Source organism: Tursiops truncatus, chromosome 18 (assembly GCF_011762595.2).
Source record: "Tursiops truncatus isolate mTurTru1 chromosome 18, mTurTru1.mat.Y, whole genome shotgun sequence".
In the NCBI taxonomy this organism is placed as follows: Eukaryota; Metazoa; Chordata; class Mammalia; order Artiodactyla; family Delphinidae; genus Tursiops; species Tursiops truncatus.
In genome coordinates, this window is record NC_047051.1 from 16,570,170 (window position 1) to 16,587,530 (window position 17,361).

Below are 17,361 nucleotides of genomic sequence, written 5' to 3' on the forward strand. Positions count from 1 at the left end.
TCATGAAAGCCTGGGGAGCTGTGGACACCAGCCAGACGACTGGCTGGGTGACAGGCTGCTGCGTCTTCCAAATAGCAGATGGCCACGACACTAGGACAACACCCCTCCTCCCCCACCAGTTCTCAGCACCTCCCCTTCCCCAGCTATACCTTGGGTCACGCGGTGACACTCAGATTTGTTAATATGAATTCCCCACCTGCCATAAGGGAACTCATGGAGGAACAATTTCCCATGCTTTAGAATCAATCCCATTTTCTTGGCCTGAAACTGGCTACAGAATGCTATTTATTTTTCCTGTGGGCTTTACGGCTCACTCTGGACTCTTAGAAACCATTACATCAGTTTAGTCATGTCGAACAATGTAAGATCTACAATTTGTAATCCTTTGCCTTGCCAGATTGAATCCTAGAAAGTGTTTCTGAGCAGTGGTGTCCAAGCCTGGAGAGTCATCAGAGACAAGCGGTTAAAAAAATATGAATTTCCAGACACCACCTCCAGGGGCCAGGAATCTGTACGTTTATTTTGCTCCCCAAGTTATCCTGGAAGAGGCAGCCTGGCCGTGGTTTCCTGCCCAGATATTTTGGGTATCATTAGCTGGAACCAGCTAAAGAGGAACATACAGTTAATGGCTGACTGTTTTAGTTAAATATTGACTCGCAGGATCTCCTGAGTATGTGTCTATGTGACCACCTACGTCGTTGGCACTTTTCGTGTTACGTGAAATACTCTGCTCTTTTTTGAGCTGGAAACACTGACCTTTCACTTCGTTTCCCGCACTCATTGATTTTCCAATCCCCAATCCCTTTTAACATGTTTTCTGATGGCCATTTTTCTCTCCTTCTCTTCTAACCAGAGGCTTTGCCATCTCATTAGAAAGATATCAGTTGGCTTATTTATTTTTTTAATTCTTGGTAAACATACTGTTTCACTAAAGCGATTCAAATGACTCTATATGTAAGCACGCACTGACTCTGTGCGAAGTGTTAGATGCAAGGTCCTGGGATCAGTAAACAAGGCTGACAATCTCTGTGTAATCACAACAGTCTGGGCATGTCTGGCATTCCAGAAATGTGCAACATATACACACTTGGACACTAAAGTGCTATGAGGTCAGCCTACGGGAAAGAAGAGGCTGCCAGACCCAGACAGGTATGAATGGGTGGTCCCACCAAAGGCCTGGGGATGCCACAGAGTTTGTTCCATTTCCAAGGGTCCTGGAAATGACATAATCTTTCTGGGGCCTTCAGAACAAACCATGGTACCACACCAAGTTTAAATATGGGTCTTGCCCATTACGTTTCTATTTTGCTCATAGACACAGAAGCAGGGCACGTGTTTTCACAAAGGCCCACAGGCCCTGGGGAGGAGGTGGAGGGCGATGGCCACATGGCAGAGAGCACCCCACTTAAGGGAGAGGTGGTGGTTTAGATCCCCCATCTGCCCCGGGCCCCACCAGTTTCTCTGAAGAGCTGCATCTGCTGATGCTTAGGGACCACTGTACAGACATGCACCCGAGCAGGAAGCCTTACAAACAGAGGGAAACTCAGGGAGCTTCTAGTTCAGTCATGTATGACCGCAGGTCAGGGCCCCTGGGGCTGTCTGAGAATCCCCAGTGAGTATGTATATGAAGAGGAGGAACATGGATTGAAAACATGGTTGAGGAACACTGAATTCACCAACCACTTCCTTTATTTTACAGATAAGGAACTGAGGCCTAAAGAGAGGGAGTGATTTTTCCCTCAGAGCTCATTTGTGTCAGGATGGGCCTGGGACAGTGTCCTGCCTCCCACCCCGAGTCACTCCCCAGTTTCCCAGGCCACCTCTGTGTCCTCAGTACTATTGCAGCTCCTCCTGGCACATGAGGTGGCGTTTCTCATTTTCCCCAAGCTCTCTCCCTTTGGTCATCCTCTTCTATCCTTATCCATACTCCTGTCAGAAAGGTGGGACAGTTATCGTTACCGTATTTTGCAGTGAAGAAGATGAATTCCAGAAAGATAAAGGAGAAAAATTTAAAGATTTAGGAGTGAGTAAGGATCTTCAAATACAGAGGGCTAGGTATCTGGAGGTGGGAACAGCCCAGTTTGCCTTTCCCCTAAGGGCAGAACTAAGGCCAGTAGCAGCAGCAAAATGCAGGATGTATGTGGTCTTCAGAGATCCTTCATTTGTCCACTGGCTGATGCTGGCAAGACCCTAACCTCTCTGAGCATCAGTTTCCTCAACAGTACAAGGGGTCATTAGAAATAATCTGTCATCTGTGGCCAAAAGCAGATGCTCAACAAATAGAAGGTATTAATAGGGCTCAGAAGTAGGTTTCAGCTCAACTTAAGAAAGAACCTTCTTTCAGAGAGAGTAGTCTGTGAATAGAATGTACTGCCTTGCAGGGAAGTGAGATTCTTGTTAGGAAGAAACTGAGTTATAAGGTGGGAAATTGCACAATTAGGAAATTTCTCACCTCCCCCAATTCCGAGATTCTATGGTGTGTTCTGGGATCAACTCAAATGTTCTGTACTCTTCGCTGCCCTTCAAATGTGCTCTCTGCTGCCACGAAGCACATTCTCTGTGTCCAGAATGCTCCTCTTGGCCTAACCATTCCTCAGTTCCAATGAAACCTCCCTGTCTCAGAGAAGCATTCCCTGACCTGCCTCCTTCCCCCTAAGTTGACTGAATTGCTAACTACACTTCAGTGATTCACACAAGAGCCAAGCCAAGAGTGCAAACCTTCTGACTCCCAGGTTAAGCCTCTCTTCACCAGGTCTGGTTAGCTGTTGCAAGACCAAAGTCCAGCAGTAACTCCTACAACCCAGCCAAGCACAGTGTAAAACCGTGAGCTACTCTACCTGCTTCAGAGAAGGAGGCTCCATGACCACAGAGCTCCAAGTTCACTACCATGTATTAGGTTCTTAACACATGCCAAGCACACTGCTGTCTGCAGGGTCTTCAAAGGTGTCACAATAAAAATCACAATCAAGGAACCCAGTCTAGAGGATAAGACCAATAATCTGGATAGAAGTTGGGGAAACTCATAGCCTGCTGTGGGTACTCAAGAAGGGAGCTCTTGATCCAAACTGGGCTCCAGGGAAGGCTTCTTTGAAGAGCTGACACCCAAACACTCTAATGCTTCCCATCCCTTATGATCAGGAGTGTTCTTTCTATATCTTGCTAGGTCGGTGGATATATTCCTGGGGCAAAGCTCCAGTTGCTGGATTTCCATTGCACCTTGATTTATCTTTCAGAGCTTCTGCAGAAGTGCAGGATGCCTTCATGACTTACACAGTGTATGATGACGTCATCACCATTAAGCTCATCCAAGAGGCTTGCAAGGTTCTTGGTAAGTCTGAATAGGGCTTTTTTTTGGCTTCCTGGGGCTGCTGTAGCAAAGTATGTTCAGTTCTCATTATTTGCGGTAGTTCTGGTCTGTAAAGTTTACAAACACTGAATTAGCAAATACTGAGCCATTGTTCCTATAGGAAAGATAAGGTTAGGTTCCTGAGAGCCTCTGGCCACAACCATTTTCATTTGCATAACTCATAAATACATAATCTTATTTTGTGTGTGTGTCTGTTTAAAGACACATTTTTCCATATGTATTGTTGATTCATTAACATTGAACTCACGGCCAACAGCACTGTAACTCGTGCCGGAATGAAGCTTATCTAAGGCATGTATTTTCTCTGTAAGGCACATCACAGCCTTCCTGTGATTAGGACACTGGACAGCACTTCAGCACCAGGCTTTGGAGCATTTTAAACAGCTGACCAACAAAAAGAACAAAAATGCAAAAACGTAGTACTACATAGGTTGCCGAGAGGACACCTGTTTATAGTCTGAGAACCGAGTCCAGAACGCAGAGCATTGCCTCCTGTGACCTTAGCCAGAAACATGCATGTTCGGTGGCTCACTTTTTTCCCTGCTCTGTACACATCCACGAATGACCACGAAAGCTCTGATGAGTATTGATTTGGGGGTTACAAGTACACTTTAGGGAGTAGGTAAATTTGCAAATACGGATCTACAAATAATGAGCATCAACGGTACTACTAACTGGGTGGCTTCAACAACAGAAATTTATTCTATCATAGCTCAGGGCCCAGAAGTGTGAAATCAAGTTGCCAGCAGGGCCAAGCTCCCTCTGAAGGTTCTAGGGAAGAATCCTTCCTCTTCCAGGTCCTGGTGACCCCAAGTGTTCCTTGTGATGGCATACTTCCAATCTCTGCTTCCGTCTTCATAGGGCCACCTTTCCCCTGTGTGTCTATGTCTCTAGGTCCAAATTTCCCTCTTCCTATAAGGACTGCAGTCGTATTGGATTTCAGACCCACCCCAACCTGGTAACTCATCCTTTCCATTTGAGTAACCTTATGCGTCTTATGGGCAAAAATTGTGAGCAACACAGAGTTTCATCATCTGCAACACCACTGTCATATTTGGCCTCGATGTTGTCTCTGACAGATGTTGTTATATCTTTGAAATAGATCGTCACAATGACTTCTGGCTGTCAGAAAGAACAGCACTGAGAATCCCATTGTGTTTCTCTGGAAATGGATATGGTGTGCTTTGTGGGGTGCTGAGGGCCATTCTCCCTCATCTGCTCTGCCATGGGACATCTTGCCATCTGCCCAGACACTAAAATGCCATTGACAGGGTCATAACTGGGGGGACAATATATGGATGGTCCCATTTACAATGCACATGTACTCCCAGAATGGATATATCAGCAAGGGATGGTTTATTATATTAACTTGCTCACTCCCCAGGCACTAAGGGGCACAGCTACAGGACAAAGAGAGACGTTAGCTCTTTGCCTTTCTAGTTTAAGGACCGAGGACAACTAACTTATTCCGTCATAGTTTTCACTGTTCAAATGAGAATAATTATAAGATCTACCCTTCAGAGTTGTTTTGAGGATTAAATGAGATAATATATGTGGAATATACCAAATGTGGTACCTGGTGTATAATAAGTTCTCAAAAAAATCTCCTCCCTTCCTTCCCTCTGTATTGATTTCCGAGGGCTGCCTTAACAAAGTACCACAAATTGGGTGGCTTCAAATAACAGAAATTTATTCTCCCATAGTTGTGGAGGCCAGAAGTCCAAAGCCCTCCAGTCTACAGTATGTAGTTAAGGCAGCCCTGACAGACCAGTACCGGAATCTAATAAGTTTTTATATGTCCAGAAGGAAATGCTACATACGTCTAATATCATGCCCAGGCTGTTTTTGTAACTATGTATGATTGTGGACACCATGTGGTGTAGCAGTACCTTTAGCAGAGAGACCCTGTCACACACCTGCCGCAGTGCATTCACAGTTCCAAACCAACTAATACGTTCAGAGGCAGCAACAAGTTTATAGACCAATGTGTGGTCTGACTCACACCACCTTTCTACCAAAGGCCAAAGTCTACCGCTGTGATTTCTATCTGTCCGGCTTTGAAAATCAGAAGGGTGTTTTCTTCTTGTTTATCTCAACGACATCTGTTGACCTATCCCTGAAATGGTATATAAGAACAGTGAATGCATTTTTCAAATCAAAAGCTGAGATTCAAATCTGAGTAAACACATGCTTGAGACTTGGAGACAGGATGGCCCTGGGAAGTATAGGCTGTGTAGTTTCTCTCCACATCTATCTATCTATTGATAGAAATAGATACAGACATAGATACAGATATAGATATATAGACTGACTACATCTCTAGCAAAGGCTTTGGAATCAGAGAGACCTGGGTGAGTGCCCTGGTTGTACATCTACCTGCCTATCTATCTATCATCTATCTATCTATCTATCTTTCTATCTATCTATCATCTATCTTTCTATCTTTCTATCTATCATGTCTAACATGTATCTCCCATGAATCAGAGAGAGCAAATCCCTGCCGAAGGAAAGAAGTCTGCAGGAAGGGCATTTCACTGTTTAATAAAAGACACTCGTCAATTGAGACAAACTCTTCCCTTAGACAAAGAAAAAAGCACGCTCCATTACCACTCGTTAGTGCTTTGCCTTCCAAGTGGGCTCCAGAATGCCGTTTCTCTACCTTTAAGCAATTGTTGGGACTTTTCCAGACCACTCTGCCACTGCATAGCTCTGTGCTTTCTAATTAGCATAATTCAGGATGGGACCAGATGGCAGGTTGAGCCTTGCATAAGAATTGTTCTGTATATGAATAAGTGCCTACTTAGTCTGTAAGTGGGTTATTAGTGATCTGAAGTGACAAAATTCAAAACAACACACAACAGCCATTGGACACAGTCGTGCCCGTCTAGACTTCGCTCGCTAAGAAACCAGTAGTGAAACGCATTTCAACAGTTAGCCATCGGCAAGCCTTCTCTGCACCTCCCTCTGTAAAAAGAAGAGTAACAACATAAAATTTTACAAAGTCCTCAAATCAGGCCTCATCATATTTGATCTTTACTGTGACCCTCTGAGGTAAGATAAGCAACCCAAACCCTGCAACCAACCCAAAATGAGGCTGGAACTCAGGTGTCCCGGCTCCAAGGCCATCGCTGCAGCCTGCGGGCGGGAGGGGCAGTTGGCTGGGTGGGCATGAGATCTCTGGTGAGGGCTTTGGAATCAGCGAGCCCTGGGTGAGTCCCCTGGCTGTATCGTCTCCTAATAGGGTAACCTGGGGGCAAATTCCCCATCGGTAAACATCACTGGTACCTACAGCACCTACCTTGGATGGTTATCCTAAAGATGATGTCCAGTAATGTAAGCAAAGTGCCTACCACAGAGTGGGTACTCAGCAAAGCAGGCCCCTCTCTCTCAGTGGACCAGCAAAGCAGGTCCACTGAGACCACCCGGTGGACCCCTAGTTGGGCCAACGTCTCTGTTTCAAAGCTCACCTGGAAGCTGGCAGCTTATACCAGGCATGAGTGAGACTGCGCCCTGGCTGCAAAGGGTCTCCCACCTGAGCTGCCTGCATCCATTTCCCAGCTCCCTTTTCTCTATTGCCTGATCAACTTATTGCTGCACCTGGAACCCAGCCCTCCCAATTTAGAGTCTGTTTCCTTCTTGCAGCCTATGGTACCAACATGGGCAGCTGTTCCTCTCCTTTTCTTCTTCTTCTTTTTTTTAAAAAAAAGTTTTTTGGCACGCCGTGTGGCATGCAGGATCTTAGTTCCCCAACCAGGGATCGAACCCCTGCCTCCCACAATGGAAGCGTGGAGTCTTAACCACTGGACCACCATGGAAGTTCCCTTCTCCACTTCTTAAAGACCTCTATCTCCTCACAGAAGATTTCCCCACTGGTTATCTTGTGCCTGGCTAAAGCCATATATTATTTGAGAAGGAGAGTACTCTAGGTGAATAGTTCTTTCCTGATACCTAAAACTTATTCTTTTGGAAACCAAAGCTTTGGGGAAAAAAATACCCATTTTCAACAGAAAACTCTCAAAAAATGCATGGCAGTCACTTCCCTGTCTTGTGGAAGAGTACATGCTTTTCTGGGTGCCTCAGGTGGGTCACCATGAAGAGTAGCTCCTGTTGCCTGTTTCTGGGTGATGGGAAGCAGGCAAGGGTCGTGGGAAGTCCAGCCCTGAGCAGCCCTTTGCCCAGAAGACCCAGCGTGGGCAGCAGTGGCTCTGGGGCCCCCACTGAGCCTTAGCAGGTGTCCCCTCCCGCTGCCTTGCACAGTCTACCTCTGCTCTTTCCATTCCCTTGAGCTGTCGCCCAGCAATTAGTAAACATTTCCTGGTGACGCCAAAGAGTCAAGCTTGTTAAGTCAGAAAGTTTGAGTTTATACATCATTCCAATTGAAAAACTCCCCAGAAGCCTCTACAGCTCTCCTGGGAAGCCAAGCACAGACGCTTTGTGACACTTATTTCCCTGCCATCGAAGAAGTCTTCTATTTAAAAAAAAAAAAAACCCCACTTTTTAATAGAATTTTCACACACACACTAAAGTCGAGAGAATTATACACTGAAGCCCACATACCCTTCACCCAGCTTCAATCATTATTCCTATTTCACCAATCTCGTTTCATCTCTCTGGTTCCTCTACCCTTTTTTCTGGTTTTGTTCTTGCTGGAAAGTCTTAAAACGAATCTCAGGTTTCCCATAATTGTACCTGTAAATATTTCAGTATGAGTCTCTAACAACATAAAGACATTTTAAAGCATGATCATAATACCCTGATTATACCTAGCAAAATTCAAAATTCAGAATATTACAGAGGCCCAGGACCCAGCCGTATCTCAGCTGGCCGTGGATAACTGTGGTCTTCTAATATCAGATTTCCTAAGGTCTTTTCAGGACAATCGGAAAAACCTTTTTACTTTGACATAATTTCAAACTCACAGAAGGTTTGTAAGAATAGTACAAAGGATTGCCATAGACTCTTCATCTATATTCCCCAAATGTTAACATTTTACCATGTTGGCTCTATCCTTCTCTCTATATCTATATCTATATTTTTTTTTCCTGAATCGTTGGTATGTTAAGAAAATGATGTCTCTTTATCCCTAAAAGTTCTCTTAAGTAACTACAGTACAACTATCAAACTCAGGAAGTGAACATTGATACGGTGCTATTATCTCATCTACAGATCTCATTGAGATTTTTCCAGCTTTCCCAGTAATGACCTGTAGGACAAAAGAAAACCCTGGATCATGTCAGTTGTCACATTTCTTTGGCTTTCTGCAGTCTGGAACAGTCCCCAAGTCTTTCTTTGGGTCTTATAACATTGACATCTTTGGAAAGTTCTGGTCAGCTATTTGGTAGCATGACCCTCAACTCAGGATTATCTGATATCTTCTCATGATTCAATTCAGGCTATGCTTTCTTGGTGGAAAGACCCCAGAGTAATGTTTTTTCCTTCCCAGTTCATTGTATCAGGAGGCATCTTATGTCGATTTGTCCCATTATTGCTGTTAACTTTGATTGCTTAGTTAATATGGAATCTGCCAGGTTTCTCCACTGTAAAGTTATTATTTTTCCCCTTTGAAATTAGTATCTTGTGAGAAGATACTTTCAGACTATGTATATTATCTTGCTGTTTCTCAAACTTCTCTTCCCCTAATTTTAGTATTCATTGGTGATTCTTATCTGAATTAATAATTATAAGAGGGGCCAAATGGTGATTTTCTAAGTATATCATTTCTTTTACATTTATTAGTTGAATTTCTACTATAAGGAAGAATTTTCCCTATCTATCTATCCATCTATCCATCCATCCCAGTGTGAATGCTTGACTCATTTTTTAGTAGGTTGTAATCCTTTAATTATTTTGATGCTCAAATTCTCCAAGATTTAGCCAGTTAGAGCCCCTCCAAGCTGGTCCTTGTGTCCTTGACATGTCCCCATCATTCTTATTTTTTTTTTAGCACCTTTATTGGAGTATAATTGCTTTACAATGTTGTGTTAGTTTCTGCTGTATAGCAAAGTGAATTAGCTATATGTATACATATATCCCCATATCCCTTCCCTCTTGTGTCCCCCTCCCACCCTCCCTCCCCCATCATTCTTTGATCACTTCTTTACTTTCTGGTGTGACAAGATGTTATGAACTCATCATTTTCCTGCCCCAGCCCTGAAATCTGCCATTTCTCCAAGGAACCCTGAACACACACACACACACACACACACACACACACACACACACCCCATCCATCTATCTGTCGTCTTCCTCCCTCTCTTTCTTCCTTTCTATCCATCTATCTGAAACTGTGATGGGTTTTGTGGTCTTCTTAGGGTAGATTTCCTAACCTACCCCACAAACTTCATTCTAGTCTTCTTTCTCGCATAATGAGAAAGCTGCTTCCCATCATTTACCACGTATTTACTTACAGGTTTCATCCTTGAGTGTTTAGAAAATCGTTTCAGAATTGCTGACCCATACTGCTGTGAGAAGGAAGCCTACTCGCTACAGTCAAATATTTGTTTAAATTTGGTTTTTTCTTTATCCTAAGGAGAAATTCTAAATACCATGTTCAAATTTTACTGGGTTATTTTTTTCTTGGGCAATTAGGTTATTCAGAACTGTTCTGTTGAAATACTGTTTTGTTAATTATGTTTCTGTTTGTATTCCATCTTAGAGTTTTCCCTATCCTTATTGATCTTATTTTCTTTAATGTAAGCGTATGAATCATTAACATGATTCTGCAAACCAGAACTCTGCAAAAACTTACACTCAGAGAAGTTCCCCACCACCTGCGTACACACACTCTCCATAACCATTCTAACATTTCTACCCATTCCCAGTGCCCTGTAGATAAAGTCTCAATAGTCTCTTGTGTTTATTTTTGTACAAATAAGTAGATAGATGGATATTTCTTTATTTCCCCTTATTTGCTACACAAAAGCTAGACTACTAAGCATGCTATAGACTCTCCTTTGCACTACCAAAACATATGCTAAGGCATCTACGATCTGTGTTTCATTCTGTCTTGCATTTTCTTGGCATTTCCTATATATCTCTGACCCCCTGTGACTTAGAAAACTCGTGGAATCCTAGGTTCACTGAGGGGAAATTGTATAACTACACTATTCAGGTGTTGGTTTTGAAAAGTGACCTTTGTCCTCTGCTGGACAAGCATTCTCAACTACAAATCCTACAGGAAGCCCCAAACCCAGCACGGATGGGAAAGACCACACCCAAACCCAAGATGCTTGTTCAAGGAAGAGTCGGCCACTCCGCCAGATGTCCTTCCTATGAACAGAGCTGGGTGCCCAGAGACAAAATAACCAGTGTCTGGAACAAGAAACTTCATGGATTTTTGTATGTTTATAGACCTAAAAGTCAAGCAGACAGTCTCTCTACACAAGGCTGCCACTGCCACTTTAATACAACTTTGCTGGTCTTGCAGACAGCCCAGTCCACCTGAGAGAGGTCCCTGGGATGGGGAGGCCTCTGGGATTGTACTTTCCCAGCAGGTTACAGGATGCACCTGCTCAGAGCTCCAGCCTAGGGGATGCGCAGCACAGCTGTTTTTTTTGTTTGTTTTTTTCTTTTTCCTCAGCTTGAACAAGCTAGATTTAGCAGGAAAGGAGGGGTGGAAGGAGGAAAGAGGAAGGAACAATTCCACACGTGTCCATGTACTTTTCAGGAGTTCTCCTCCCAGGGGCTCATCAGCACTGGAAAAGACAGGAGTGGAATTTATTATTCCAGTTCCCTTGGGGGTTAGCAGGTGGCTCTTGATTGCTGTTATAGAAAACCTGCCTGCATCCAGCTAGGGATGGACCCACGAGCAGAGAACCCGGCAGAGGCAATTAACACAAGCCACATACCACACCCACCCTACCGTCCAAGCTTCGTTTGCATCCTGAAGACCTAATACATTTTGGGGACGTATACATAATTCATCTCCGATGAGACCTGACCAACTCAGTGGGGACGCTCTGCTCAGCTTGCAGAACGATGATCTGTCCAACAGGCTGGCTATGAACAACGAGCTGTAGGAAAGCTGCTGCTCAGGCCATCCTAGGAAGCAAGGAGAGGCTGGAAAGTGCCCAGACCTCCTCGGATCCTTTGCCGCTCCCGTAGGAATTGGTCCTGGAGAGCGTAGGAATTGGAGAGCTGAAAGCCACTTGTGAATTCTAGGCCCAGCCAGAGCCTCATAGAACCTGCAAGGGTCCAGCCACGGATTCTGGTGACTGTGAATCTGACAGGTCTCCCATCAGCCTGGGTATTCCAGACTTTCTCCCGGCCCTCAGGACCTATCGCGATTCACCACACCAGCCTAAATAAGAGAGTGTTCTCTCACGGAGAATGGATGTGTTGTCTCCTGTATCAATAATGAAAACCTATAAGCAGCCCCTACCTTGGGGGGAGACCCCTTTTCTCTCTAACTGCTGCTCCAGAGGCTGTGGGATATGGCACAAAAAGCACCTCATTTAGAGTTAGAGCCTCTGCCACCCTGGGTAATTTAGGTCAATTCACATAGGTGACTGTCAGCCTCCACGGTCTCACCTGTGAAAAAGGGGACATGTTAATAAGGTGATCTCTCTTACAAGATTTTGGCAAGCACTGAGTAAAATAACATCGATTAATGACGGTTTCAGGAACTATAAAAAGCATTCTTTAAAAACACTCCATGGCCCTCCACAAAGCAAATGATGGCGCGCAACCTAGTCCAGCAGAGCAGATGCGGCAATAGCCCCGCTCACACCGAAAACCTACCCCCAGGGATTTCTCAAGCACCCACTTTGTGTCCAGCTCAGAAAACATGTAGTGTGAGGTCACTGCCCTGCAGAATTACCATACAGTTAGGAAGAAAAGAAAAATGCAGCACTTAGGAAGAGAGAAGTCAGTGTGATGTAGGATAGTCAGAGAAATTTCTGTGGAGGATGTAATGTAAAAACTGCCCTGAAAAGAAGACTAGCGACATGGTTGGACCTAGAGATTGTCATACAGAGTGAAGTAAGTCAGAAAGAAAAAAAACAAATATCATATATTAATGCATATATGTGGAATGTAGAAAAATGGTACAGATGAATCGGTTTGTAAGGCAGAAATAGAGACACTGAGGTAGAGAACAAGTGTATGGACACCAAGGGGGGAAAGTGGGGTGGTGGTGGTGGTGGGATGAATCGGGAGATTGGGATTGACATGTATACACTGGTATGTTTAAAATAGATAAGTAATAAGAACCTGCTGTATAAAAAAAGAGTAAATAGCATATAAAGATCCTAAAAATAAATATTTGCATAATTGGTCTTATCATAAAAAAAACAAGACTAGGATGCTGAGGAGATGAGAGAGAAAGGGGAAACCATTGCAAATATTTGGTATCCTCTTCTGGCTCAATTGATATAGTATGAATTTGTTGGTATTGTTTTTCAGTTGCAATATTAATTATTTCTCAGAGATAGATTTTTAGTTCATTTAATGGCCATTGTGTTCAAAGATGTCTAAAGATGGCAGGAGAGATTGTCACAGGAAACTGACAGCTTTGAACCCCCTTCTGGATTCTAGAGAAATTTCTGCCATGGGAGCCATGGAAAAGACCAGGGTAGGACTGGGGGGGACTCACCAATTTAACGAGCACCTACTAGATGCCAGTCTGCATGGGGCTTCTCGTGGTGGCCCCGTGACCTCGATGGTATTATTGGCATTTACTGATGAGGAAAGTGAAGCCTTAGAGAGAATTCAGAAACGTATCACAGAGCTGGGATTGGAACCCTTTGGAAGCGAATGAATACCTGGCCGGCCGGTGCTTTTATTTTGGATTCCACAGGTGTCTGCATGGAAGCCATTCTGAAACTCTTTGGGGAATACGTCTTTAAGTCCTGCAGGATGGCTGGCGATGACCGGATGTTACGGACACTGGGAGGAAATCTCACGGAGTTTATTTTATTTTTTTATTTGTTTGTTTGTTTGTTTTTGCGGTTCGCGGGCCTCTCACTGCTGTGGTCTCTCCTGCCGCGAAGCACAGGCTCCGGACGCGCAGGCCCAGCGGCCATGGCTCACGGGACCAGCCGCTCCGCGGCACGTGGGATCCTCCCAGACCGGGGCAGGAACCCGCGCCCCCTGCATCGGCAGGCGGACCCCCAACCACTGCGCCACCAGGGAAGCCCCTCTCACGGAGTTTATTGAAAACCTAGATGCCCTCCAGAGTTACCTGGCGCTCCCTTATCAGGTAAGCCTATCTAGGTCTGATCTTGCTGGCCCTGAGAAGAGGCAGGTGACTCTAGCAGCTCTGGGCCATCTCACTGCTTCCCCCAAGAGGGTGCAGTTGCCAGGGGCCCGTGGAATGCTCGGTACGCGGCATCGGTGGGCTGAGTTCTCTGGGGGAAGGAATGGAAAATGAAAACCTGTTGCCCATTTTTATAAACTGGCCGGCAAGAATCAAAGCAGGGCAAGCTGGAGAGGTCGCCTTTGTGATGGGGGAGGGCCTATTCTGATGGCGGCTGGTGGGGGGGTTGACATTAAATCCAGAAGATTGATCACAATGGGAACAAAGGCTGGGAGCCAGTCAGGTTTCAGTGGATTTGCAAAATCCCTCCTCAGGTTTCCTGGCCTGGAAGGAGCTGATAAATAACTTGTGCAGCCAGATTCATTTATTCATGTATTAGAAGGAAAGGCTTGACAGGGCCAAGAGCCGGAATCGGAAACCATCCAACTCTGATTAACCCACGAAGTGACTGCCTGAGGTGCTAAACTAATTTCCCTACTGGGATATGTCCTTCTGGAGTTCAGTCCTTGGTTTTCTTGTTTGTAGAGATCATTGGAAATTTAAATGGCCAGGCTCCCTTTTCTTTTTTAAAAAAGAAAATGCTTCATTGAAAAGGCAAAGCGGCACTTGCACATATCATAATAATAGTTTATTATTTTATATAAAATAGTTAATATTTGTTTCCAGGGCCCTTCAGAGTTTGCTAAGCTGTTTCTTCACCGTTTCTATATTGAATGCTCATAACTACCCTTGACGGGTAGTCATGAGGAGAAAGTGGGATTCTGAATGTGAAAGTGCCTCATGAACCACCATGTATCCTCATAGGTGTTAAATGGGAAAACAGTTATTTCCTCCAATTTTCAAGTAAGGAATAAGAGGCTTGGTGACTTAATTGACTTCAAGTAGGATGAGTAGTCGGATCCGTCCTGTTGTTACCATGTGAACTACTCAGGAAGAGGGAGTGAAGAGAGCCCTGGCTGTGGGGTCACATGAGCCTATATGATGCTGTCTGACCAGCTCTGCAGCTTCCTAGCTGTGTGATCTTGGGCAAGTTACTTGCCCTCTCTGGTTTTCAATTTTTTTCACTTATTTGTTTAATAAATATGTATTGAGTACCTACTATGTGCCAAGTACTTTTTAGGCATTGGACACACAGAGAGACAAAAAGGAATGAATAGGAAAAAAAAATTTACTCCATAGTGATGTGTGGATTACAGGAGATAACATGTAGAAATCTCTAGCATTGTAATCAGTCCAGATAGGGCATTCCATATTTAATAACTTCCTTCCTTTATGTTTTCTTCCTCTCTTTTCTGTGTGGCCAGTTTTAAAATTACAATCATTCATATGGCAACTTCCTCTTAAATTTCTCTGCTAAAGCACTACAATTACTATGGAAAGAAATACAATTAAGGCCCTTAAGTAATCTTCCATAGTATTATAAATATCACATCTTTCATTTGAAAATTGGGCTAATATTTTAAGTCACAGTTCTGGAGAAGATATTAATATTTTTTTATTCATTAAATAAAAATATTGTGGAATCTCTTTTATGTTCCAGATATTGTTCTCACAATATTATTGTCATTCTTAGGAATAAGATGAAAGGAACCAAGGTTCTGAAGTCCCAAGTCCATTGTTTTTATGCCTACTCCTGCTACCCCTCCTCTGATAGTCATTCCTTCATATGGTAAAACCAGTGTTAGAGAAGCAATAGGCTAGAACTTCTCTGGGGTCAGTAAGGACATTTTGCACATAATGAGATAAATAAAACATATAAATATACTATACACAGACACACAAGCTGAAATAAAATACGTGCAATGATATCTGATTGTTGTATAGTACTTTCTACTGGACAAAAGGTTATAGATTATCTCTTTAGGCAAAAATACAGTAAGATAAACCTGACTTTTTCTTTATGTCTGTCTCTAGTAATTTCGCAGTACCTTAAGGCTTACATTTCTGGTTTTAACTGTGCCTTTAATCTTGTTATTTTTTAGCTAACCTTCATTTGAGGGCCAATTATGAGACAGATATTGGGCTAACTCATGTATAAACATTGAATTATCCTCTTACCCCTAAGATTAGGTACTCTTATTCTTCCCATTATACAGATGAAAAAACTGAGGTCCAGAAAGGTCAAGTAACTGTCCCAAATTGCCCAGGTTGTGGTGGCCGAGCCAGGACCCACCCCCAAGTGCGTCCGTCTCCAAAGACCATGCTCTGGTCGACTTCTCATTATGTTCTCATTGCCCTAGTTCTCCACTTTCATAAAACCCTATTTCAATTTTTAAAAATAAAAGTATAATCTTATTATTTAGAGAGCTGGAGACATTGACCAGAAGGATTAAAAGCACAAACTTCGAGAAGTATGTCTAGGAAGTGGCCTAGGCTAGGGTGAGGAGTGAGGGTGGAAATGGTAGCAAAAGCTTGCGGATTTTAATTTCAGCCCTTTTGTACTCTGTTATTATTATTTTTCTGCTATGTAGGGTTTGGATGTAATTTTTTGAAATAACTTAATTTTCTGTTTCATCATATGCTTTTTATATGTGCTGCCTCAAATCTTTAGATTCAGTCAAAATGTCAACACACAAATACATACTTTCTCTTTGTATATGCTTTTGGAAAGATAAATACTTGGCAAAAAACCTTCATTTTAACTAGCATCCCCTCCCCGCCTCCTCCCTACTCCCCCTCCAGCCCCCACTACCACCACCACTTTGGAAGAGAACAAAAATCTCAGAAGGAACACACTTCCTTAATCTCTTCTCTCACTCAGACCAAAAGCTGTGAGCCAGGGTGCTGAGCTGCTTACTAATCAAATGGGAGAGAAAATTGTTTCTCTCAGGAATTCCCCCAGGCAAAGTCTTTATCCTTATGTCGTGACATAATCTACCATGAGATGGTACACACTTGATGTCAACATTTATTCCTGGAGAAAGATGATCTCTTCTGATGTATCCTTGATTTTCCAGACATGCAACTTTGCACCACAGATGGCATTATCCTTCCAGAACAAGAGGTGAACTTTTCTCCACTTGCCAATTCCTCTGAGACCCTGATCTTTCAGAGTAAAGATGCTCATGGTCCCTTAGTCACAGGCCAAGAATGGCAGCCATCCACTCCTTGGAGTGTAGGTAGAAGCAGCATGGCATGGCAGAAAGGTTCATTTGGGTGTCAAGATGTTCTACCATGAATTTGGCCTTAACTTCCCTGAGGTTCAGTTTCCTCCTCTTTACAATGGAGCTAATGCTTGCCATATAGAGTTGGTTATGTGATTAGGTATAATATAAAATTCCTGACTTTTAGGGGCTGAAACCATGGTAGATTTTATTTTTATGTGATTGGAGGGGGTTTGGGGATACAGTTCTGCATGATGTAATGAGTAAGTTTCACAAAACCTCAAAAGCATAATTTAGAGAAATTGTATCCACTGGGAAAAATATGCTGTGTCTTTTAATTGGGAGATGAATGCACCATCGTTTTGTGTGGAGAGAGGAGCAGACAGGAAGAGGCTTCTCCATTACTACTCTGATAGAAGTGGTCTGTGCCACATCGTACCAGCTACGCAGGTGGCTTAACCAGACCCAGAGTGTCCATTGGCAGATGAATGGATAAAGAAGATGTGGCACATATACAATGGAATATTACTCAGCCATAAAAGGAAACGAAATTGAGTTATCGGTAGTGAGGTGGATGGACCTAGAGACTGTCATACAGAGTGAAGTAAGTCAGAAAGAGAGAAACAAATACCTTA

At 43.5% G+C, this 17,361-nt stretch overlaps 1 protein-coding gene across 1 annotated transcript in view; it reads left to right on the forward strand.

Moving 5' to 3' along the window:
* Positions 1–1,505: 1,505 nt before the first annotated feature.
* Positions 1,506–17,361, forward strand: part of LOC101315484 (guanylate cyclase soluble subunit beta-2-like) — a 37,689-nt gene continuing 21,833 nt past the window's right edge. Inside the window, 6 exon segments of the mRNA XM_033843866.2 lie at positions 1,506–1,612; positions 3,234–3,328; positions 13,164–13,272; positions 13,496–13,565; positions 15,984–15,986; positions 17,072–17,165. Of these exon segments, the coding sequence (XP_033699757.2) occupies positions 1,506–1,612; positions 3,234–3,328; positions 13,164–13,272; positions 13,496–13,565; positions 15,984–15,986; positions 17,072–17,165 (478 nt within the window).